Below are 24,551 nucleotides of genomic sequence, written 5' to 3' on the forward strand. Positions count from 1 at the left end.
AAATCTCAAGGATGGGAGAAAATCAAGGAGCAGACCATTAATTATGCAACCATTTAGGTAAGAAAGAGCAGAAAAGAGGAATATACATTTGTGTTTGCTTGCCTTACACAACCTCTCTAAGCCTCAATTTCTTCCTCTTGTAAAATGGGAGCAATCATACTATCGACCTCAAAAAAGTGCCACGAGGATTAAATGAGCTAGCGATGTGTAGTTACAATAGTGTTTGGAACTGAGTTCATTTCTATATTTCTTTGAGAGTAGACTTGTCTCTCATTAGGGTTTAATACTCCATCTCGCCACTAGCAGAAAATCTATGTATCTATATTCTGTAATCTGAGCAGAGCTAAAAAGAATCACTGTCTGTCAGAATCAGCCACAACTTTAGCCCAGTTTTTGTGGCCAAACCCCTCCCATCCCCAGACAAATGGTGTGTGTGTGTGTGTGTGTGTGTACAGAGATAGAAACTCTAGGAATGGTACTTAAAGACTACTGTTTCCAATTATCCAGAAGTTGCCGAAAATTTCTCCTTTTAGTTGCAGCTTTTAACAGGAGAACTTGGCTCTATGAAATGTATATGCGTGCTGGGTTTCAGGGAGCTCAGTTTCACAGGAGGAAAAATAAAAAACGTTCCTCACTTTTTTAATGCTCCAAAAGAGAAAAACGATCAGAAACACACGTAGGCGTCCCACATGTTTAGAGTTGAATAAGGAAGGAAATTCAACCCAATCTATGCAGAGTTAATATTTATAATTCGGAGACAGTAAGAAAATGATTGACCAAACGCACGCATGCACGCACATAGAATCTCTATGTTCCTGGAGACTTCACTGCCCTGGTGCCAGCTGCCCACCAACTGCCCCTTTCTGAATACTGACCTTGTGCGTTCTGTGTGACAAGGTTTGCATTGAGAAATCTACGTGAAAACTCAAATGACTTGTGTGAGGTAGGGCTGACAAGCCAAGCCTTAATTTCTTTATTTTAATTAAAAATTTACAGTTTTAATGTAGTGGAAAATACTGCTCTCCTCTGTAAACCATGCGCGTGGGTTGAGGGAAGGGACTCATGTCCGCTGGGCTGATTCAGTGCTGGGCTGAGCTGGTGTGAGATTGGGGAAGTGCCTCGGGCCTGGGGGACTCTTGCAGGTCATGCCTGCTGCTTTCTCCTGGGAAGACGGAAGCCCTGCTTGGGTGGCTGGAAAGGTTAAGGTCAGGACACAGGAACGCAGAGAAAATCCTGCACAGCCTCCCTCATTGGCACCAGAACCACCCGGAGTGCCTGTGGCTCCTCCAGGGCCACTTCAGATGACACGAGTCTCCACAATTAACTGCCTTCCCAGTCGGACACAAGATACTTTCACCAAAACACATCATGTCCTCTCTTCCTTGCATTAGGCATATGAGGTTGGCGAAATTATCCATCATGCAGACGAGATCATTTTTGCTCAGAGGGGGAGCGACCTGCTGAGCTCACACAGCTGCTTTGGGGCAGAGCATTCTGGTCCCCTGTGGGTTCCCACTCAGCATGGGTGCCTCCAAACTACCCCAAACCCAGATAGACATGCAAGGAGGGACCAGGCCAGAGACAGCGAATAACATCGCTAAGGAAGAGAGTGTCCTTGATTCCTGAAGGGATTGTTAAATCTGTAATTTTACCCTACATTTTCAAAGGTGACAGACCCTCCATTATGCAAAACCACTGCTGCATTTAAGATCTCTAGCATTTTCTGTTTGAAGTGGATTAATTACAAACTCAAATTCTGTTCTTTTTTTTAAAGTATTTTTTAAAAATTGATTTCATAGAGGAAAGGGAGAGAGATATTGAAACATCAATGACGAGAGAGAACGATTGATCGGCTGCCTCCTCCATGCCCCCCACTGGGGATCAAACCTGCAACCCTGGGTATGTGCCCTGATCGGGAATCGAACTGTTACCTCTTGGTCGATGCTCAACCACTGAGCTATGCTGGCTGGGCTCAAATTCTGTCCGTACTCATTTACAGATAACCCGCAGCCCCTTAGAAGAACAAAGGATTCTGTTGCCGCTAGAGAGTGCAGTAACATCAAATGGGTTAAGGTGGAATTAGCGGCAGCTAAAATTCCTTGGACTTCACTATTTTCAACATTTATCACTGCAGCTTTTTCCAGCTCCACACGGTGAGGTCAGAGTGGGTAAGACCAGTTCTCTGTTTGAGACCTCCCTTTCAGTCACCTCGTTCCTAAATGGAGATGAGTCTTTTAAGTGCATGCTTGCACGGGTACACCCCCCCCCCACACACACACACTCACACATGCACACACACAACCTTTTTCTTCTTCCTGTCCCCAGGTGTGTGTTTTTCTGAGTCAGTGGCAGAGGCCACAGGAGGGAAAAGGCATCTTTCAGCAGGAGGCTCCTGTGACCAGTGGCTGCCGCCGCCCGTGTGGAGTTTCATGTTCCCTTGTTTGTCTGTAGAAACAGGATGGGAACGAGAATTTATTAGTTGCAGGTATGGGGAGGGACACGTTGGCTTTTAGCTGTTATCATTTTGGGGTTAACGGGAAGAGGCGAAGAGAATGATGGAGCACTGAGACAGCCATGGCTTTGGATGGGTGGGTTCAGGGAGCCCTCATCTCATAGTCTGGTTGGGGTCTTGCTGGCTGAGAGAGGTGATAGAGAGAATGGTAATAATAATAATAATAATAAACAATAATAGGTGATATATATTGAGTGCTAAATATGGAAAAGAATTGAGCAAAGTATTTTACATACATTAACTCAATCCCCACAGTAGACTTATAGAGGTGTTATTATTATCCCCAATCTACAGATGAGAAAACTGAGCCTCAGCAGGATTAAATAACATGCTCAAGATAATAGCTAGAAAAGTGGGGAGTGGGGGGAGGGGGAAAGAAGGGGGGAGAATTTTAACCCAGGCAGTCTGATTGCAGAATGTTTGCCATTGAGTTCTAGACAAAGAGCCTGTCAGTCCCATTCCCACCTTAGCTATTATTATTATTAATAGAACTTTGGCTGTTATTATTATTATTATTATTATTATTATAAAATATATTTTATTGATTTTTTACAGAGAGGAAGGGAGAGAGATAGAGAGCTAGAAATGTCGATGAGAGAGAAACATCGACCAGCTGCCTCTTGCACACCCCCTACCGGGGATGTGCCCGCAACCAATGTATATGCCCCTGACCAGAATCGAACCTGGGACCTTTCAGTCCGCAGACCGATGCTCTACCACCTTAGCTATTATTATTATTAATAGAACTTTGGCTGTTATTATTATTATTATTAAATATGTTTTAATTGATTTTAGAGAGAGAGGAAGAGAGAAGGAGAGAGAGATAGAAACATCAATGAGAGAATCATCAGCATTGATTGGCTGCCTCCTGCATGTCCCTCACTGGGGATTGAGCTTGCAACTCAGGCATGTACCCTGACTAGGAATTGAACTGTGACCTCCTGGTGCATAGGTCAATGCTCAACTACTGAGCCACATCGTCTGGGTTTAACTCATTTCTTTTTTTTTTTAATTTATTTTTTAAAGTATTATATATATCCCTTTCCTCCTATTGATCCCTTTGACTGTTATTTTCTAAGGGAGTGGCATAAGGAAGTGACACTCAACCGGCATCACTGTTCTCAAATGAACTCTGCATGATTAGGTTCACTCAATTCACAAGCAAGACAGTTGGCTTCTTACCGCTGAGATCTGCATTCCTATTGGGGAAGGAGTTGCCATAGGATGTAATGGGTTTGTCACTCATGAGCCAAGCGTGATCAATGTGGGCGTGCCCAGAGGCCCTCCTGGAGGTTTGCAGTGTTTTTTCATTGTGGTTTTCCTTTGAAACCTGCAGACGATGGTGGTTCTCTATCGATGTGTCCTAAGGAAAGACAGACACACATTTCTGTCAACAGGCTTTGTACAGGAACAGAGCAGGCTCCTTTAACAGGCAGAACTTGTGGCTAGACTTGTGGCTCCAAGGAAGAAATCTCCCCTGTAGCTGGGGAAGAAAAACATGGTTATAAAAGCAAGATCTCTAAGGCTGTTTATTACAATAAGACATTTTATTATGGATGAAAGAAAGAATGACATTTAACTAAGCTTGACATTTGATATATAAGTAGTGTTTTTCTTCTTCTTCATCTCCTTTTCCTTTTTCTTCTTTTCTATCAAAATAATGTCTGTCTTTTTGCATCACTGAGTAGTGGTGCTCAGCAGAATTTTCTAATAACATAAAGACAAAGGCAAGTCTATATATTTGATCAGATGTCAAAGGAATGGGAAGTGGACTATTAGGTGAAGCTTTGTGGTAGCTTCTGCTGGCTTTTTCTGTATGCTGTTCACCAATATGACCTAGGTGGACTTCTGTGAGAGGATAGTATTTGGTGGCCAGGACCTCTTTGGAGTATTTCTTCCTGAATGGAATACACAACAGATAAGGGAGCAGGGGAGGTAATACAGAGAAACTTCTCTCCACAGCTCAGAAGGAAGCCCATGTATGCAATCAAGAAGCCCATGTTATCCTCTAGCTGTGGGTAGCAGCTAATGTGGTCATCCAGAATAAACATGGACCATGGCAGCGTTTTCCTGTTACAACTCCAAAAACTCCAGATAAGGATTCACCAGAACCAAAGGCTCCAAATAAAATGAATGGAAACGGTTATAGAGGCAAGAGCTCCCACCCAGCGTCTTCTAAACTTCTTCTGCTATAAGAGATGGTTGATAACTAAGATTCCATCATTGTTGCATATCCCTGCCCATGTGTCCCATAGCTAGCTCACTCTTAGAGGGCTGGTGTGAGACCTCGAGAAAATACAAAGAAGTTCATCCATCATGTAAAGATGGGTGACAGCATGTTGGGAAGCCACGTAAAAGCACAGCTACCTTTGGACTTCCATCTAGTATACCCACCAGGTCTTGGTAGAAGATGCACAGTCCTTTGTGTGTAAAAAATCTGCCTGGCGACTTCCATGTGTGAGACCAGGGGAAAGCTTGGAGTGGGCAGGATGCGTGGGCAGGCCACAGCGGGGGAACGGCCAAGAGCCCCACCTGCATCCTTCTGGGCTACAAGACTCCATGTTTGGAGGAACAAGTTGGGCAAACCAACAGGGCAAAAATAAGTAAATAAAAATAAAAGTGAAACAGTAGTGTCATTGACTTTATCCACCATGAAATTCCTCTTTCCTCTACACTTCCATTTGTGGCATTCTCCCCATTTCCTGTTCTCATTGGCATCAGACACATTTATTTAAGACAAATACATTTATTTAAGATAGGTGCATGGTTGTCTATGCTGCTCTGAACCAGTCATTTTGTACACACACACACACACACACACACACACACACACACATATACCCCTTAGAGTTCAGAAAGCATTTTTACATTTTAACTCATTTAATTCTCAGTAACCTTGTGAGATATGTCTGATGACAGCTCCATTTCCCAGAATAGGTCATTCAGGCTCAAAATTAATTAAATTTCCTGGACAGGCTCACCACAACTAGGAAGATATAGGACTTGAACCAAGACTTTTCCAATTCTATGTCCAAAGCTTTTTTTTTCTTTTTTTTTCTTCTTTTTTTCTTTTTTCCTAGAGACTACAGCTAGATGAGGTGAAAAGTCTAGGGAAGATCTGTGATTAAACAAGTTTGGAAACCCATGAGTTAAAGTTAAACTGGCTACTTTACCTACAGAACTTCTCGAAAATGGTCCATAGTTAAGTGTGCACCGTGCCTCTCCACGAGGAGAAGATGGCATGCCGCATTTCCCAGATGTATTTGACCATGAAACCCTTTTCATTTTTCACGGAGCATCTGGCAGTGCTAGGGCTCTACAGGTGGCACTTTGGGAAACAGTGGTCAACAGGTTCAAAGTACTCTTCTCTGGAGGACCCCGAGAAATGGCGAAGGGAGGGTGCATTCCTCTGGAGTCAAGAAGAACAATGACAGAGGGTAGTCCATCTGAAATGGTACCTCTGCCTGGGTTTCATCTTCCTACCAGAGCTGCTTCCTGAGTGGCGGCAAGAGTCCCCTGATGGCTGAGTTATTGGCAACAGAGCCCTGGGCCCTGGGTCCACCAGCCCCAGCTTCCCATTCATCGAGCCCTCCTGACCTACAGAGGTGAACTGTAGGTCAGTTTTGTGACACTGGGGATTGGCATAGTCTTGTTAGCTGCCTGTCTTCTTGCTTTTCTGAGCAAAAGTGTTGGTCAAGGCCCTTGTTGCTCCTGCCTCATCTCTGCTAGAGCCAGCCATCAGCCAGGTTTGAGGAATAGAACTGCCCTTCCTCAAGGGTTGAGTCTTCCTCTCTTGGACTCAGTTTCCTCCTCTGTATAACGAGGATACTGAGTTCTTGCCCTCGCTTCTTTGCAGAGTTGTATGGAGCTCAAATCAGATCATGAATGTGGCCAAGCCCTCTGTAAACTGCGAGGGACTGGTGGATAACAGTGGTGTGACTATGGCAGAGGGACCTGCAGCCTTGCTCTATTGTCGTTGAGGCTCTGGGTCTGAAGCCCTTGGTTTCCTGGCTGTCTGCTGGTTGTTTACTTGTGGAAAAACCTCTGCCAAGAGCACTGTGGTGGGTTGGCTGTTTAGCTCTCCGAACTTACCCTGTCTGCACAGCCCTCAGGAAGAATCTGAGTCAACAGATGACTTCGGTATGGTTAACGAATCTTTCATCGATGGTTTAAAGGGTCCTGCAGCTATTTTCATCACTTACTCAAAGTAGATTTATTGCTGAAACAATCTGGCAAACCTTTGCGTGGAGCTGCTTTCATAACACCTCCACTCTCCGCAGGCAGCTGGGTGGAACAATGTGGGGTTGTCTTTCAGCCGGGGACTCTGGAAGCCTTCAGAATCTCTGTGTGAGTTGGAGCGCTGGGCTTCTGGAGGCTCCCAGCCAGCTTCACCTTCCCTCTCTCCTCTCCAACCTTCGTCATTCCCATCCTTGCTGTTGTTGGGTCCAGGGCCCGGGCCCACTTGTGGAGCTATTCCATTCCTACAGCTCTCCTTCCTGCCTCTGCCCATTGGCTCCCAAGGCTACTTTGGGGCTGAGCTGATGCTGAGAGTGTTGGTGGAACAGATACAGACTTAAGCTGAGGGTCAGAGGAGGCTACTCAGGTTTTTGTGGCTCAGCGAAGCCTGAGGAGCCCTGGAGACCCAAGCCCAAGGCCACATTAGCCCTGCCCTCAAGAAGACTTCAACTCCACACAGGGTGTGGCATTAAAGACCTTTTTGTGTGTTCCACAATGATCCTTTGGGGTTAAGCCCAAAGGACTTATTTCTTTAAGTCCATCCTTCCGGGTCAGATTAACCTAGAACTACATTTCTGAGGGAAGAGGAAGTAGAACTTGGGCCAAATGGCTACACCCCTATGACAGACTCTCTAAGTTGTGGGGAGGGGACTTTGTGGATCAGGGAATATAAAGAGGCATTCTTCTCTGGCTGTCTCCCCGGCGATTTTGATTTTATGACTCAATCCATGTGAGGGGAACCAAGATTCTTCTCAGTAAACATCAGCTCTGGCTCATTTGTTTATGCTTAGTAGAAACAGGTTTGTAAGGAAAGTATCAGAGGGTTCAGTTTTGAAAGGAGACCACAAAACTTGGTCTTTTTATATTTCAGATATGGATTCAAATTACATGAATAATGTAATTTGTGGTAGCAATTTAGAGCTCTTAGAAAGCTTTTTTTTTTTTTTTTTTTTTTTTTTTTTACCTCTATTCTCTCTCATGATTTTTCACAATCCAGAGAGGGTGGAATCCATATACCGTTGCACTCATTTTGCAGATGAGCAAACTAAGGATGCAGGGAGCAAAAATGACTTAGTCAACATCACATTGTTGGGGGTGTCTAAGACTTGTAGCCAGGACTTCTGCTACTTTCCCAAATAGAGTATCTGGCAAAGAGAGGGAGGCCAAGGGGGGGGGGGGGGGGATGACGTTAAAATCAATAAAACCATCAGTCAGGGTTCAAATTACAGACTGAACTGTTCTTATTTCTTAACAAATTGACTTTTGGTCCTGTGATCATGGGCAAGTTGGCATTGTAATTAATTAGTAACTATGCTTTAAAAAGACAGGCTAAGGAGGTCTATAACATGTCTTGAGCACTTACCATGTGCCAGATACTGCATTATCCTCTTTAACTCCCACATCTAATCCTGTGAGGTAAAGGCAGAAATGGTCATCTCCATTTAATAGATGAGGACAACTGAGGCCCAGAGAAGTCACATGGCTTGAAATCTGGCTCTAATAGCCAGCATATTCAATCACTTATTCTATGTTTTCTCATTGTTTTCTGCCTGATTGTGTCTTCTTAATGGGCAATGTTCAAAGCCAAGACTAGTGTTGTTACCTCTAAGACCTCATTGAGTGACGGTTATTCCTACCAATAACTACTCTTCAGGATACATCAAGCATTCTATGCTGCTCCAAGACACTCATCTTAATGTACCAAAGAATCTGAGGCCACAACAGGACCTTTTAGGTGTACCCCCCAAATACCATCTCCTGCCCCTCTTCCCTTCATTTTGGATTCTTCAAGGTACATGTTGATGATATGGTCTTAAATATTTGGATTTTTAACACCTTAAAATAGAGTTTTCCAAAATAAGGTCTAGGGATTTTGGGTTTCATTGTCCTCACCTGTAAAACGAGGTGTCAGTTAGTCTAGACCAGCACTGCCCATACTTTCTGCAATGATAGAATATTCTATATGTGTGGTCCAATATAGTCACCATTGGTTGCGTGTGGCTAATGAGCACTTGAAATGTAGGCAGTGCAACTGTGAAACTGAGTTTTAAAATTTTATTTGAACTAATTTATATCTAAATTGCCACAGGTAGTTAATGGCTACTGTATGGGACAGTACAGGTCTAGGCTCTAGATTTTATTTATTTTTTTTAAAAAAATATATTTTATTGATTTTTCACAGAGAGGAAGGGAGAGAGATAGAGAGCTAGAAACGTCAATGAGAGAGAAACATCGACCAGCTGCCTCTTGCACACCCCTTACTGGGGATGTGCCCGCAACCCAGGTACATGCCCTTGGCTGGAATTGAACCTGGGACCTTTCAGTCCGCAGACAGACACTCTACCACTGAGCCAAACTGGTTTCAGCTAGGCTCTAGATTTTAGATGATTTCTTAAGTCTGTTCCGTCTTACATTCCTTAATCCTGTGGTTTTGTGGTAATATCCTAAGGAAATGTACAGACTTTGGAGGCAGAGTCCTCTATTGTGATGACTGTTCTTCCTCTTGCTAGGTGTATATCTTGAGCAAGTCACTTAACCACTTTGAGCTTCAGGTTGCTCATCTTGGTAGTGAACATAATAAGACTTCCCTCATGACTGGACTGAAAATTATTGTGAGCTGTCCGTAAGCTGTTCAGTACTATAGGGATTTTACTTGTCAATATTATTCTTGAGAACTTGAAGTGTTGAAAGAGCCAGAAGTTGCCTTTGCTAAGGGAGATGGGGAAAGATAACTGGGTAGCACTAATGGACAAGGAATAGGGCCTTAGCTAGTACCAGAGTTTGTAAGAAAAGACTATCACAATCAGGCATGAAGAATGTTCAGTTTTCCTCTAGTCCTGTCCATTTGTTGGTGCAGAAGAAATGGCAAACCTCCAAGTGGGCACTGGCAAATTCCTCTTATCCCAATGGATTTGCCAAATAAAATGTGAGATGTCCCAGTTAAAACTGAATTTCTGATGAACAATGAATACTTTTTATTAGAAATATGTACCAAATTGAAAGTTTAATCCCCCCCCCCCCGCCCCTGCACTAAGTCTGACAACTCCTTCTAAACCCCAACCATTTCCCGTTTTCACTTTTAAGCCTTTATTTACAGAGTGCTTTAGGGATCTCTGTTCAGCAGAAGGGCGGCTGCCTCCCTCCTGAGTGGATTGTTGTGCTGGAGAGCCACCATCTTTCAGAGGAAGAGGCCTCGCAGTTCCCCTTCCTGGAAGGTCCAGGATCACCTTGGAAGGGGAACTAAGGAATGTGGGGAAGAATGTGGAGCCAGGGGTGTGGGGAGCATCTGGCTTCTGGTCCCAGCTCTGCTTTTGGCTGAATAATCTTGGACAAATTACTTTGCCCCTGGGGCCTCTTTTTCCTTACCTTGTAAAAGAGAGAGATTGAACAGAGGGATCTGAAGTCTCTGAGTGGGGAAGGCTGGGAAGAAAGTTCTACTGGGGGCGTGGAGTGTGGGACTGCTGAGAGGAGCCAGAGTGAAGGCAGGACTTCCCTTCCTCCCCACACGTATGTCGCTCTGCAAATGTGGGGAGGAATAAAGGGATAAAGGGTGACAGGTATGGAAGAGGCTTGCATGCTACTGAGCCTGCGCACCTTTTGCTTTAACACAGAACGGGCCTGAAATGCTGGTGTTTGAAGCCTTGGTGGAAAGTTCTCTCTCCCACCAGAGCGTGAGGCGGGGCAGCTCAGGGTGCACCCGCTCCCATTTACCCACTGCCCTGTACTTTGGAGCCGCACGTGGTGTCAGGGGCCACGTCTGCAAGAGACCTTGAGGCTTCGAAAGTAGAGGTACAGTTGCCAAGGGTCTGACCTACTCCCTCTCTGGGGACACCGGCCAGAAAATGGCATGGCTGCTGAGCCAAACCTCCCAGTGACACAGGCTGGTTAGCACCACCCTCCCCAGAGATCCAGGGGCTCCTGAAGGGGCAGCGACACCGGGAACAGAGGCCTCTGCCAACAGAAATAAACCGAGAGCCCGCAGAGGCAAGCTCTAAAAGGCCCCTACGGGCTTGCAGTTGGAAGGAGAAGGGAAAATGAGAAATGCCAGATCCCATCTCGGGCTTGAGCATCAGAAAAGGATCAAGAGCCTCAAAAGAAAACACATTACTTAGGTCAGCCTGTGAAAGTCGTTTTAGTGGCCCTGCGCGGCGATGGGAGAGCCAGCTTGACAAACCAGCGTTGTCATTTAATGTTTGTGACGTGAATAACGGGAGAGACCAACTCCGTCCGTGTTCACGGGGATCCTGGCATCTAGCAAATACCTGGCTCTGCTGACTTTCATTTCAGCCAGGGAGAGCTTTCTGCCAAACCCAGGCCTCCTGTGCAAGACATCACGGGGAGTGAAGGCGAATAGGAACATCGAACACTTGGCCAGGGAATTTTATGACACAAGAACTTTTACCTCATTATAATCCTTTACGGTGGATGAGTTAATATTCTAACCACTTAAATGATGCAGGCGCTCTCTAATGATGATCAGTTAAGCGCAGGAATAGCCAATTTGTGATGGCTACGTTGACATCTCTCCCCACCCCCGGGTCCATGGCAGACACCACCGATTAATTACGGCATTCTTGACTGATGAACTGATTGTGATCTCAGAATCCTTCTCTTGAAACATTTTTTCCGAAAGCGGAGGCATAATTTATATATAGCAACATGCACAGCGTTTAAATGTCCCACTTAATAAAATCTGACGATTGTATACACCTTTGTTACCACCACACAAAACAGAACCTAAAACGTTTTCATCATCCTGGAAATAGAAAACGTTTTCATCATCGCGTGCCATATTCTGGCCAGTGTCGCCCCACCCGCCAGATCGTCATTGCTCAGGTCAAGAAGCCACTGGCCTGAATTTCCTTGCCCTGTCCTGCCAGAATTCACCAAGGAAGGTTTATGGTTTAAAGAAAATATAAAAACCTGCTTGGTGGGGGAGAGGAGGTTTGGGACTTGGTTCTGCTGAGCAAAGCTGTGGTTTGCTCTCATTCTGAAGTGTCTAGGACATGGGAATGCCACAGAAGGTCAGCCCACATCTGTAGCTGCGGATTCAGGACCACCAGCGAGACTCTTCAGATCCAGAGGAGGCTGGGAAGCCAAGTCCATAAGATGCGGGGATACCTCTGCTGAAGAGAGAGAAACAGGTATCCAGGACATTCATTCATTTGTTCACTGGTCCATTCATTCATTCCTCAAAGATCTACAATGCACCAAACCCTGTGCCAAGCACTGGAGGAAAAAAGGATGAATAAGACAGACTGATGATTCATAAATAAATGAAGTAACACATGAAAGAAAGCACGGCTTATTCAATTGGCTTTATACTCTAGGAATTTTTAAATTAAATGAATTCTTGGAACCCAAACACAGAGCATCAACTGGCCCTTGATGTCTGGACAGTTTTTGTGGCAGGTACTTCAAGTGCAATAAGAGCCTGAAAAATTCAGCCCCACATAAATTTTGAGGCGTTTTCCAGAGAATAAGAAAGAAGGGATTGTAGGGAGAGCAGCGCAAGCAAAACGACTCAAGTTCTTTCACTCACTCCGTTCTTTCCTTTGGTCAGGCACCTCCTATGTGGCCGACACTGTGCTGAGCCCTGGAATCAGGGCACCATTAGACCCAAGGCCATTTCTGGGTGAACGGGAACTTCCTTTCCTCCTTCTAAATCTTTGCTTCAAGCGACTTTGCTGTGAATGCAGCAAGAGCAAGTCTCCTCTACAATGCTCTGGCCTCTATGCGGAGGGCATGACACCCTGTTCCATCTGGACAAGAGTCCCTTGTTTTCCTCATTAGTGGGTGTTTCTGAAGCCCCCGCTTGGTTCTGGAACTTTCCTGGGTAGTGTGCTCAGAGGTGCTGGGAGCTGCCCCAAAGAGTTAGAGAATCTGGGGTGTCGTTTTTTGCTTAGACATTGAAAGCGAATCTCGGCTTCTGTATTAGTTTCCTATTGCTGCTAAAACAAATCAGCACACAATGCGACACACATTTGTTATCGTATGGTTCTGGAGGTCAGGGTGTGGAATGGGTCTCACTGAGCTAAAACCCGGAGGGAGGAATCTGTCCCTTTGCTTTTTCCGGTTTCCAGAGGCTGCCTGCCTTCCTTGGCTGCTACCCCTTCCTCCACCTCCAGTCAGCAGCTTTGGGCAGAGTCCTCCGTGTGCTGCCATCTCTCTGGCTCTCCCTTCTGAGTCCTTCTTCTGTTCCTAAAGGGCCTTGTGATTGCGCTGGGCCTTCCCAGATAATCCAGGAAAATCTCCCGTTTTAAGCATCTGATTAGCAACCTTATTTCCCCTTTGCCATTTAACTAATATCCACAGGTTCCAGGGTTTAGGCCATAGACATCTTTGAGGGGCATTATTCTGCTTACCCCAGCTTCTTTACATTTTCTCTCTCTATTTTTCTGGTTTCTCTTAGTAGTTTTTCAAATGATGCCTGTGAGGTTTGGTTGATAAATTTCAAATCTCATTGGATCCCTAAAGCACTGAGAGAAACCCGAGGCCTGCTTAGGGCTAAAAGAAGACCAGTCAGGGTTAAATTGATTCACTCATTTCCAACGTGTAGAATAATATGTCAAGTAGAAAAAGCAAGATAGAAGAGAGAATGCATAGTACAATTACAATCTCACAAAGGTTTATTTTATAGATGAGTATTTGTGGTGGAAAGATTGGAAGAGAAAAAAAGATTGGAAGAGAATCGTTAAAACTTTAAGAACAGCCGAAACTGCTTTGGCTCAGTGGATAGAACTTTGGCCTGTGGACTGAAAGATCCCGGGTTCGATTCCCTTCAAGGGCATGTACTTTGGTTGCAGGCACATCCCCAGTAAGGGGTGTGCAAGAGGCAGTTGATCGATGATTCGCTCTCATCGATGTTTCTAACTCTCTATCCCTCTCTGTAAAAAAATCAATAAAATATATTTTTAAAAAATTCTAAGAACATTGGTATCAGGATGTTGGACATAAGATTACTGTTAGTTTTCTTCTTTTTTAAATAATATAAAACATTTTGGTAATATGGTTAGATTATATTTATACATGGACAATATGTTAAAAAATTATCCCATTACACCCACCCTCTTCTCATACATATTTTTCTATTCCTTTTCCAACATCAGCTTGGACCATGAACCACCCATCCAAAAGTTACTCTCAAACATAAAAGGAGACAGAAGGGAGCCGGGAAGGGAGGTCCTGGGATGCAGACATAAACAACAGCAGGAGGCTGGCTCTGCCGGCTTCAGACCTCAGACGCTCAGGCCTGCCTTGGCTTTGCCAACCAACCCCAGCTTCTGGTTTCTTCTAAAGTGAATAATTAGTGGGCATGGCCTGGCCTCTTATCCCTACTCTGTGGGGAGAGCTTTCTTTAATGAGGGACTTGCTCCTGCTGCTCACCTTCCTGGCGCCCACCAGGCCTCCGTAGGCAGAGGGCCAGAGAGGACCCCCTGCGCCTGTCCCCATCCCTGAGCTGGTTGTATGTCACCCGCCCTGGTGCTGGCAGGCAAGGGATTTCAGAGGATGGCAGCACCTGGTGCAGGCGGTGCTGCCACCCAGCAGCTATGGGGTGGCAGGTGCCAGAGTCCCCAGGAAGCCAAGAAAGGCCCAGACAGCCAGCTGCCACCTTACCCCAGAGGGTGGCCAGCCTTTGTGTGCACGAGTTGACAGAGAGGTAAAGAGAGAACCCCCAGAAGCCCCAGGGCTGGCGGGCAAAGCCCTCCACAATTTGACTCCGCCCACTTCTGGTACAATTTCAGCTAAGACTACACCTCTCTAATCACCCTTCTCTCCTCTGCCTGCTTTCCCCTCTAAACTTCCACTCACCTATGCCTGCCAGGTCCCTGTCCACCTATTTTTACCACAAGATTCAGCTCAAATTCTCCCTCCTCAGAGACAACACTCTAGATTTTCCTAGTAAGAAGCAATCACAATCCCTACCTTTTTTATACTCTGCCAGCATATTAATAAATGTAGTCTAGCTCGGCGGGTGTGGCTCAGTGGTTGTATGTTGACCTATGCACCAGGAGGTCACAGTTCAAATTCCGTCAGGGCACAGCCGAGGTTGCAGGCTGGATTCCCAGTAGGGGGCATGCAGGAGGCAGCTGATCAATGATTCTCTCTCATCATTGATATTTCTATCTCTCTTTCCTTCTCTCTTCCTTTCTGAAACCAATAAAAATTATATTAAAAAAGAAAAAGAAGAGTGGTTTTAACTTTGGGAATGTTTGAACAATGTCTTTCTGTTAAAAAGAAAAACAAAACAACAAAAAACCAAGCAACAGATCTGTGTGTACCTGGTATTTAGAAGTGTGAGAACTCTGACATCTAATCTCTTGACTTAGCATTTATCTTTGCTCATTAGTAAGTTAGGTCATCAAGAGAGCTGAAGAGTAGGTGTAGGTTGAGCTATAAAACCCAGACATATTGCCACATGCATCTCATTAGATTCATATATAGAAATGGAGGTGATGTAAGATGCCTTAAAAATTTAATTGCACCTCCCAGTGACAGCCTCGGTTCTCACAGGTCTGAATGAAGCCTACATTTTGTAGGCTTCCTGATTCACGGTTCAGCCAGTATGGATTCTTCTGTAAGCAGCACTACTTTATCCATTAGCCCCTTCCTCCACCCCTCTTCCTCCCCATTTTGGCTCTTTTACTAGGAACATGGTGTTTTTAACTCTTGAGCTATGCTATTTGGGCAAAGAAATACTGATCCCACAGAGCAGATGGTGTGGTCATTGGTGGGCTCAGTTTACAGTGGTTTCTAGTCCATTTTCCTTCCTGCTCCCACCTGGCTCTGCAGCGTCAGCCTTGCTCTCTCGTTCACTGCCTGTTTCCTTCGAAGTCATAGATGTGTGTTTTATTTTAAAAGTTCCCTGACTTACCTACTCTCAAGTTCTGGTGTGATTACCTACCCACTTGCATAATCTCGAGTGAATTACTCAAACTTGCTGTGCTTCAATTTCCTCATCTCTAAAATGGGATAATAATAGTATGTACCCCCAGTATTCATAGAAAGCATACATAAATTATACACGGAAAGCACTTAGAACAGTGGCAGGAGCATAGCAAATACTCAAATATGTTAGTGGACTTTGGTATTTTTATTTGTGAATATTATTTTGTAACTTCCTTTTAAAAAACACGCTGTGAATATTTTCTCATGCTATTTGTGACTAATACATGATTTTATTGCCATTCTATGACTGTGTCATAATTTATTTAATCAAGGTTCCATTGTCATTTTCAATGTTTTATACAATAATAAGTAAGCCTGTAGTAAACATTCTTGTGCATAAATTTCTGGGCGCATCTCTGATTATTTCCTAAGGCACATTACTAAAAGTAGAATGATGAATCAAAGAATATCAACCCTTTTTCAGGCTTTTGCCTAAATGCCTTCCAGATATGTCATGTGAATTTGTGCTCCCAAAGCATTAGACGGTTCATTTCCTCACAACCTTTCCAGCACCGGATATTATGGTTTCAAAACTTTCTTGCCAGGCTGTAGTTTTTATAGTCATATGGTGCCCCATAGTTTCCAAAGCTCTCTTCTTCTGAGATTTTCATAAAAAAAAAAAAAAAAAAATCTCAAGCCCCTTTTGAGTTACTTCTGTAATTTTAATCTACGAAGTTTATCATAAACTCTTGCCCTGTTACCTTTCCTAACCTTCCCTTCCTTATTTCTTCACGCCATTTCTCTTCTACCCGTTGGGAGTTAGACTGCAGTGTTCTGTTTGGGTCAGGTATGTGTTATAAACCTAGTAGATAAATACTAGAGGAAGACAGGCGCTTTCTTTTTTTCATTGAGCCCAACCTAACCAAAAATGAATCAGTCCACAAAAGACTCATCTCCTTGATAGTAATAGGAGACTTGTTGCCCAAAATATTTAAGCCAAATAGACAAGTGTCTGAAAGCTGTGGAAGAGGTACTTCTTTGGCAGTAAGTTGACCCACATATTAGTGTCCAACTAGGAAAACTGAAACCCCTGTAAATCTTTAAATGTAGAAGAAATTTAATTCTGGGGATTGATTACCCAGATGACTAAAAGCCAAAACGATGATGAGGTAACCCTGAGATTAGTAACATTAGGAAGCCAGCACCACCCTTAGCCTGAAGGACAGAGGGGAGCGCGTGGGTCACCTGGAGGAACTGGAGCCATAGGGGGCCTATCTGTTGGGAGCTGGACCACAGAGATGATGCAGTGCTTCTCCCCACCGCAGGTAGAGCGGGAGGGGAGAAACACCCTGGCTTTGCTCCTTCTCCAATCTCCTTCCAATGTCTTCCATTGGCAAATTCAGTTAGAAGCCAGTGGACCCAGCTGTCTGTAGAATTATATGTAGTCTGTGGTCAACCCGACCGTGCTGCAGAGCAGAGAACTGGGAGGGTGAAGAGCGGGTGTGAGCGCCAAGAGGCCGAGGCCTGCCACGGTGAGTGCTGGAGGCCCTTCCAAGTCCACGGATAATAGGGCCAAGTGCAAAGCATGCTTGCCCTGGAGAGGTAGGCAGTCCTGAGTATGAATAGTGGCTTTGTCCTGTACTAGCTCTGAAACGTTGGCCAACTTCATTAAATTGAAGTTAAGTTAAGGGAGGTGTGAGAGCTTCATTTACAAAAGCAGGGGACGAAGTGGGGGGGGGGGAGACAAGAAAAACTGTATCTCACGAGGCCTTTGTAAAGATTAAATAAAATAATTGCTAAAAAATAATATTAAGCATTCAACAACAATTCACTTCCTGTCATTCAAGAACTTATGATTGTAATGACATGGTGTCAGATGGGTACTATTGGGGTGATCATTTAGGTAGTTATATAAATGCCTTGTCCACCTGAAACTAATATAATATTGTACATCAACTGCATTTAAAAATTAAAAAAAAACATTTAAAAAATATATTTTATTGATTTTGTACAGAGAGGAAGGGAGAGAGATAGAGAGTTAGAAACATCGATGAGATAGAGTCATCGATCAGCTGTCTCTTGCACACCCCCACCAGGGATATGCCCGCAACCAAGGTACATGCCCTTGACCGGAATCGAACCCGGGACCCTTCAGTCCCCAAGCCTACGCTCTATCCATTGAGCCAAACCGGTCTCGGCTAAAAAAAAAAAAAAAAAAAAAAAAAAAAAAAAATTTTTAGAAAAGAAAAAAGGAAGAATTTTAAGACAAAGGACAATTGGGCATTTGGTCAAGGTCATTAAGGTTCTCTCTATATTGAAAGAAAGAAAAGGGGCAGAGGACCCTTTCCTTCCAGAAGTTCTGTCGAGGGTCAGGTAGGTGATATATTGCCCAACAGTGACACTGAGAGATGATCTAAGAGCATTGAAAGTATCACCCATGATCAATTTCTTCATTCCACAAACATTTATGGGTCCTCGCTATTTTCTGGAAGTGATTTAGACATGGTCCTCACATTCAAGGAGATGGCAACAGGTGGGCAAAGAGATAAATCAAAGTGCATGGCGGTGTAGGGATGTGTACCGAGGAGGGAGCAACGGGAAAGCTTTGCCTAAGGCAGCAGGAGAAGGCTTCAGTGAGGAGATGACGTTTGAGTTGTGTTTAGAAGGAGGAGCAGTTGTCCAGCTGTAAAAGCAAGGTACAAGGGGACAGTCACGAACGAGAGTGACTTGTTTGGGGGACGGGGAGCTGGTCACTTGGGTAGAGCCTTGAGAGGTCCACAGACAAGGTGGAGGTACGAACCAGTGGCAGACGTGGCTAAAATGGAGGAAAAAGTCAGCGTGTGAAGGGCTTGGTTTAAGAAGCTCATTAACGACTTAATTCTGTGGGGAACAAGAGGCCAGCAGAGACTTTGAAACCGTGGAGGAACGCATCATCTGTAACTTAGAATTTCTTAGTGTGACACATGTTCCCAGCCTCTCTCACCCATGCAGCAGCTACATAGAGCAGGGGCCATGTGTCCGCCTCGAAAGACATGAGAAAGCATGCATCAGGAGAAGGAGCACAGGGGCTTTTCCTTAAAATTAAACCCAGAGTGGAAAAGCGTCCTTAACTTATCCTGCAGAAGCTGAAGGGCTCAAGGCAAATATTCCCAATGTTCTGGCTCCCGTTTCTACGAAGCCGAGCACATCAGAGGGGCGAAGCTGCTGCCTGTGGTTCTGAGGCCGGATCTCATGGATTTGGGGGGAGTGTTGGCTGGCCTGGACCTGCCTGAATGCTGAAAAGGACTTGTGTTCCTCTGACGGAGAGGAAGACACAAAAGGATGAACATGTCATCCTTTATGCTTCTCCTTTCCCTTACATCCCCTCATGTAGGCCTCGTGACCGCTGTGTGTGAAGAGATGGAGGTTCGAGCCCAGCACAGAGGTGAAGAGATGGAGGCGGAGGGTTGCCTGCCTTCCCTGGGATCTGAGGAGGACTTAGACCCAAAGCTGCCAGTGGATTTCTAGCCATGCAGACCAGTGCCTTCCCGGACCCCCCCCTCCCCCCCACAGTGCTCTGCCTACCTGTCTCCTTTCCTGAGCCAGGATGGCTTCTCTGAGGTCCCGAAAGGGGTGCCACTTAGGACCCAGCCTTTTCCTGTGGCCTTTTCTCCTCTCTCCGGGCGTCCATGCTGACAGGGCTAAACCTTCTGAGTAGAGGATCAGGACACCCTTTCTGGTGCTGAAAGTTTTAGGGAGTGAGAGGCTCCATGTGTGCTGGGTGGGGTCGCCCTTCTCCTGCGGTTTGCAGACCAGGGCATAATCTTCTGGAGACTTCCAGTTCAAGTAATCCTGCAACAGAAAGAAACCACCTCGATCGATTCACTGTGGACAGCACATTAAAACAAATTTTCTTTTAATTATATTTTTATTGCTTCCAGAGAGGAAGAGAGAGGGAGAAGGAGAGGGAGGTAGAAACAGCAATAATGACAGAGAATCATTGATCGGCTGTCTCCTGCACACCCCCTGCTCGGGATGGAGCCTGCAACCCTGGGCAGGTGCCCCGACCGAGACTCGAACCGTGACCTCCTGGTTCATAGGTTGACGTTCAACCACTGAGTCACTCGGGCCGGGCTGGACAGCACTATGATAGCAAATTCTGCGCGTGCAAGGCGTGAGGCATGTTTTTAGGTGGCTGGTTTTCTCTGAGTTGATCACGTGGTGCACGAAACATAGTCACTCTTCTGAGCAGCTGGTTTCACATCTCAGAATCAGCAGGGCCCAGGGCACGGTCCTGTTTTACCCCACATAACCAACGTTCGGGAGGGCCACTGCTGCCTCGAGGCTTAACCAGGGTCCAGGGTAGGTTGCAGGCCGGTTAGTTCCCGGTATGCAAGTACGTTGTCAGCACTACCAAGGGCAGCAGACAACTTTGACATAAGACCTGGGCTCTCTGGCAGTTTAAAGAGGAGAACGCCATTCCACGCCATCACTCCCGCCGGACGCAGGGGGAATGTCTATGCATTCCAGATGCCGTGTAACTTTATCTAATTTGGCTACTTCGGAGCCTGTAAAGTAGTTACATGTCTTGTAAGAAAGTAAATGCCATTGTCCATAGACGTGCTTTGAAACTCTATTTGTCTTTCAATACAGCGAAGGTCAGACATCGTGACAAACTACCGTGACAATGGAAATCTCTGTGCGAGCCAAACGTTTTCAAAATACCTCCAGTGGATTTTTTTTTTTCTTTTCTTGGCAGAACTCAACGAAGTAAAATTGCAGCACAACAAGGGAATTCTGCCACCACTTTAAAATGAAAAAAAATTTTTTTTCTTTGGCCGGTATTAAATATGAGTCCTGTGGGTTTGAATTCCAGAAAGTTCAAGGAAGCCATTGAAATGACAAGAACACACACAGCCTTCCGACCACAGAGCACAACTCTGAAGACCAGCGTGCCTAGAACCCAGGTGGAGATTCTGGTCTTGAACCAAACCATCCGAATTCTAGACAATCTGGAATCTCCATCAGCCTAAAGCAAGCGAGGCTGGAGGTTGGTGTGCGGGAGGAAGCGAGGGGGTCCCCGGGGCAACCTCGGGGTGTCAGCAAAACCACCTTATTTTCTCAAGTTTCACCAAGCAGGGGAGATCTGCCACTGACCCCCACCACCACACCAACCCAAATATGCATGGCTCAGCTCCAGATGGAAAAAGAGAGCATTCCTCCCGCCCTCCCCCCCCGGCCCCACTCCCCCTCCAGTCCCCCCACTATGCCCTGATTCCGCTGTAAAACTCACCTCTGGTTCAAAATAGACTTCTACCTTCTGTTTGTTCTGGACCCACTTGCCATGTCCCCGGCTCAGGGGAGAGAGTGGGAGCATGTTTTCCCTCTGACCACCCTTCTCAAGGGCAGTTCATCTTGGGTTTGAAGGCTGAAAGCTGGTCACACCTCAAGGTTTCCCGAGCGCAGCAGGGAGCCCGAGAAGACCACAAACACTGGGCCTTTTATGAAGGGCATTTCCCCCTCATACAGCGGCTTCTTAGGAACAACCGGCCACACAGCTCAGACAGTGTGCGTCTTTGTCGGCAGAAAAAATAAATTGCAAACCCAAACTCCTCAAGCCCCGGATTGTCTGCTCTCTGGGCAACCGCTCCCTCCCCTCTGCCTGTGCCCTTGTTGTGCCTGGTCCGGTTGCTCTGTTACCTGCACACCTACAACACCATCCTTCTCTCTGCAGCGGAGGTTGTTTCCCGGTTGCTATGGCAGCGCAGGGAAATGCAAGTCCCTTAAACCAGCCCAGGCAAGGCGGAGACTGCCCAGGGCAGCGTCCACACACCGGGAGAGGGAGGGTCAAACGGGCACTGAAGGGGCCAGGCTCAGATTTCAAGTCCTGCTTGGGGGAGGGATGAGGGCACGCTGAGATCTTTTTCCTGTCACCACAGCGCTCACCTTGTTTCCAGAGTGTCTTCTTCCTTCTCTGGATGCGAGAGCCTTTCACTGTCAACCCACGTGCACGCATTCGAGGAGCTGCCAAGGTCACCGAAAGCGGCCTGCGAAGCTTTCCTTGGCTGAGCTCCAGCACCTCTTCCACGGCACACGAGGCCCTTTATGGTAGCTGCGGCTTTGCACGAGTGAGTGTGAGGCCCTGGGACTCTCCAGATAGCGTTGCATCCCTGCTTACCACCTAGGTGAAGGCCATCTCCAGAGAGGGGCTGCTTGGGAGGTACGGTTGAGGGCATTGGGTTGCCACAATGGCTGGAGGCCAATACTGGCATTGAGCAGGCAGGGGCCTGGGATGCTGAGGCTCTGTGGTGTGTGAGACTGTCCCACGTAATGAAGAGTCGTCCTACTGTGAATGCTGGTAGCATCCCTTGTGAGAGACACTGCTACGGCCTAGGCCGCTTGGCTCTCCTTGATGCTGACCCTGTGAGGACAGGAGGCGGGTGGGGGGCGGGAGAGTCAGGGAACAAAAAGTTGCCTTTGCTGTGATCTATGGCCCCGCTCTGGCCTGTCATCTGTCAGTGAACCTCCGTGGCAGCCTGTGGGAGTGTCCCCCGGGGGCCTGCACCAAGGAGTAAAAGAGGCCGCAGGCCCAGTTACCTTTCAGATCTCCCTCTGAGGCTCAGCCTTTCCCAGGAAGCAGGCTCCAGCCTCCTGAGGAAGAAAGGGAGGTCATGCTGGATAATTAGGTTGGCTTACCATAGGGAGTCAAGACAGTGAATGTAGAGGCTCAAAACTTTATTGTGGAATTTAGTCAAAATCACAATAAATACAATTTCAACATCCATTAGGATGGCTATTATGGAAACCAACCCCCCCCAACAACAACAACAAGAAAAACAAGACAAAACAAAACAAAAAAAACTCAAAAAACAAACAACAACAACAACAACAACAACAAAAAACCAAGAAAGAAAGAAAGAAAGAAAAAAGAAAAGAAAAAGAAAACACCCAAAAAGCCAACATCAGAAAAGAACAAGTGTTGCTGAGGACAGGGAGAAATCGGGACCCTTGTGCACTGTTGGTGGGAATGTAAAATGGTGTAACTGCCATGAAAAACAAATAGTATGGAAGTCCTCAAAAAGTTAAACAGCCTGGCTGGGTGGCTCAGTTGGTTGAGCATCATCCTGTGCACTCAAAGGTCGCTGGTTCCATTCCCAGTCGGGTTGGGGATTTGGTCTCTGGATAGGAGGCAACTGATCAACTGCTTCTCACATCAATGTTTCTCTGCCTCTCTCCCTGAAAAATCAATAAAAACACATTTTAAAAAATTAAACATAGAATTATTTATGAATCAGCAATTTCACTTCACAATTCCACTTCTAGATATATAATCCAAAAGCAGTGAAATCAGGGATATTAAGAGATATCTGAACACCCATGTTTAGAGCAGCATTCTTCACAATAGCCCAAATGTGAAAACAATCCAGGTATCCACAACAGATGAATGCATGAGTGAAATGCAATGTACACACACAATGGAAAATTATTATTATTTTATATTTTTTATTAATTTCAGAGGGAGCGAGAGAGATAGGAACATCAATGATGAGAAAGAATTATTGATCGAGTGCCTCCTGCATGCCCCACACTGAGGATCAAGCCTGCAACCTGGGCATATGCCTTTGACCAGTATCGAACCTGGGACCCTTCAGTGTGCAGGGCAATGCTCTATCCACTGAGCCAAACCGGTTAGGGCTAATGGGATGTTATTTAGTCTGGAAAACAATTTCTCCCAGTCTCTTCAGAGGAAATTCATTCTCTGAGACCACCTGATTTGGAAATGTGAATTCCCTCGTACATGGTGGACCTGGCCCCAGGAGGTGACCTTTCTGAGTCTAAGTTAAGTGAACATCTCACCTGGGACAAAACTCAGGTGCTTATCTCTCCCAAACACTGTGGCAAGGCTACCAGGCCTCTAGGGTAATATAATACATGAGCAGCCAGACCATAGCCCTTCGCGGGCCTCCCCTAAACGGACGTGTTTACATCCACACTGGTTAATATGGACAATGAACAGATGTACAGATCAATTAATAGACATTTAAAAGCATTTACTCAGTCCCCACAGCGGTTTATGGAAAGTGCATTTAGAAAGCAATCGAGATTATTGCTACTCTAAAGTGCTTGGGGATCCCAGATGAAAGGCCCTGTAGCTGGAAAGTATTTATAACGCCAGAAGAACCCCTCCACACCCATGTTATATAACACCACCCCCTCTCCTGGCATGCTCGACCTGTCAGCCGGCGCGGCCTGTCTGTTTAAATGGCACTGTAAATCCCACAGGGTGGAGACTTTGTTGTTATCCCTTGTAAAGCATCATGATAGCTATGGTGCTCCAAAGAAATAGGAACCACATGAAACAAAGGAAAGAGATGTTGCTCTGGCCATGCCCCCACTTCATGTTCAATGGCCACGTCATGGCACTGCAGCCAGGAATCAGTCCCTCGCTCCAAAGTGCTTGAGGTCAATGGATGCTCCTCTGGGGAAGTGGCTTATGGGATAGTGTCAGGATTCTCAGACCCTTTCATTATTTGTTTATTTATTTATTTTGTTAATCCTCACCTGAGGATATTTTTCCATTGGTTTTTAGGAGAGTAGAAGAGAAAGAGAGAGGGAAAGATAGAAACATCAGCTTGAGAGAAGCACATCGATTGGTTGCCACCTGCACGAGCCCTGTCCAGGGCCCAGGCCAGGGAGGAGCCTGCAACCAAGGTACATGCCCTTGACCAGAATCAGACCGAAGACTCTGATCCCCAGTCCAATGCTCTATCTACAGAGCCAAACTGGCTAGGGCTCTCGGCCTCTTTTAAAGGGCAGTGTGAACGTGTTTTCTAGGAATTGCATCCACCTGCAGGGAAGTCTACAAGAAGAGTCCTTGGTACCGTCCTTGGTACCCAAGAGGAACGATCAGTGCACGGAGAGGCATAAGGATGTG

The 24,551-nt window shown here is 45.8% G+C and overlaps 1 protein-coding gene across 1 annotated transcript in view; it reads right to left on the bottom strand.

Moving 5' to 3' along the window:
- The window catches only part of KIAA2012 (KIAA2012 ortholog), an 88,995-nt gene extending 67,563 nt beyond the window's left edge, over positions 1–21,432 (bottom strand). Inside the window, exons 1-4 of the mRNA XM_045575472.1 lie at positions 20,910–21,432; positions 19,202–19,468; positions 3,695–3,875; positions 2,303–2,445 (exon numbers count right to left, since the gene is read on the bottom strand). Of these exons, the coding sequence (XP_045431428.1) occupies positions 2,303–2,445; positions 3,695–3,875; positions 19,202–19,468; positions 20,910–20,993 (675 nt within the window). The 5' untranslated portion in view covers positions 20,994–21,432. The remainder of the gene's footprint in view (positions 1–2,302; positions 2,446–3,694; positions 3,876–19,201; positions 19,469–20,909) is intronic.
- Between the last annotated feature and the right edge of the window lie 3,119 nt (positions 21,433–24,551).

The sequence above is a fragment of the Pipistrellus kuhlii genome, unplaced genomic scaffold (genome assembly GCF_014108245.1).
Source record: "Pipistrellus kuhlii isolate mPipKuh1 unplaced genomic scaffold, mPipKuh1.p scaffold_m20_p_7, whole genome shotgun sequence".
In the NCBI taxonomy this organism is placed as follows: Eukaryota; Metazoa; Chordata; class Mammalia; order Chiroptera; family Vespertilionidae; genus Pipistrellus; species Pipistrellus kuhlii.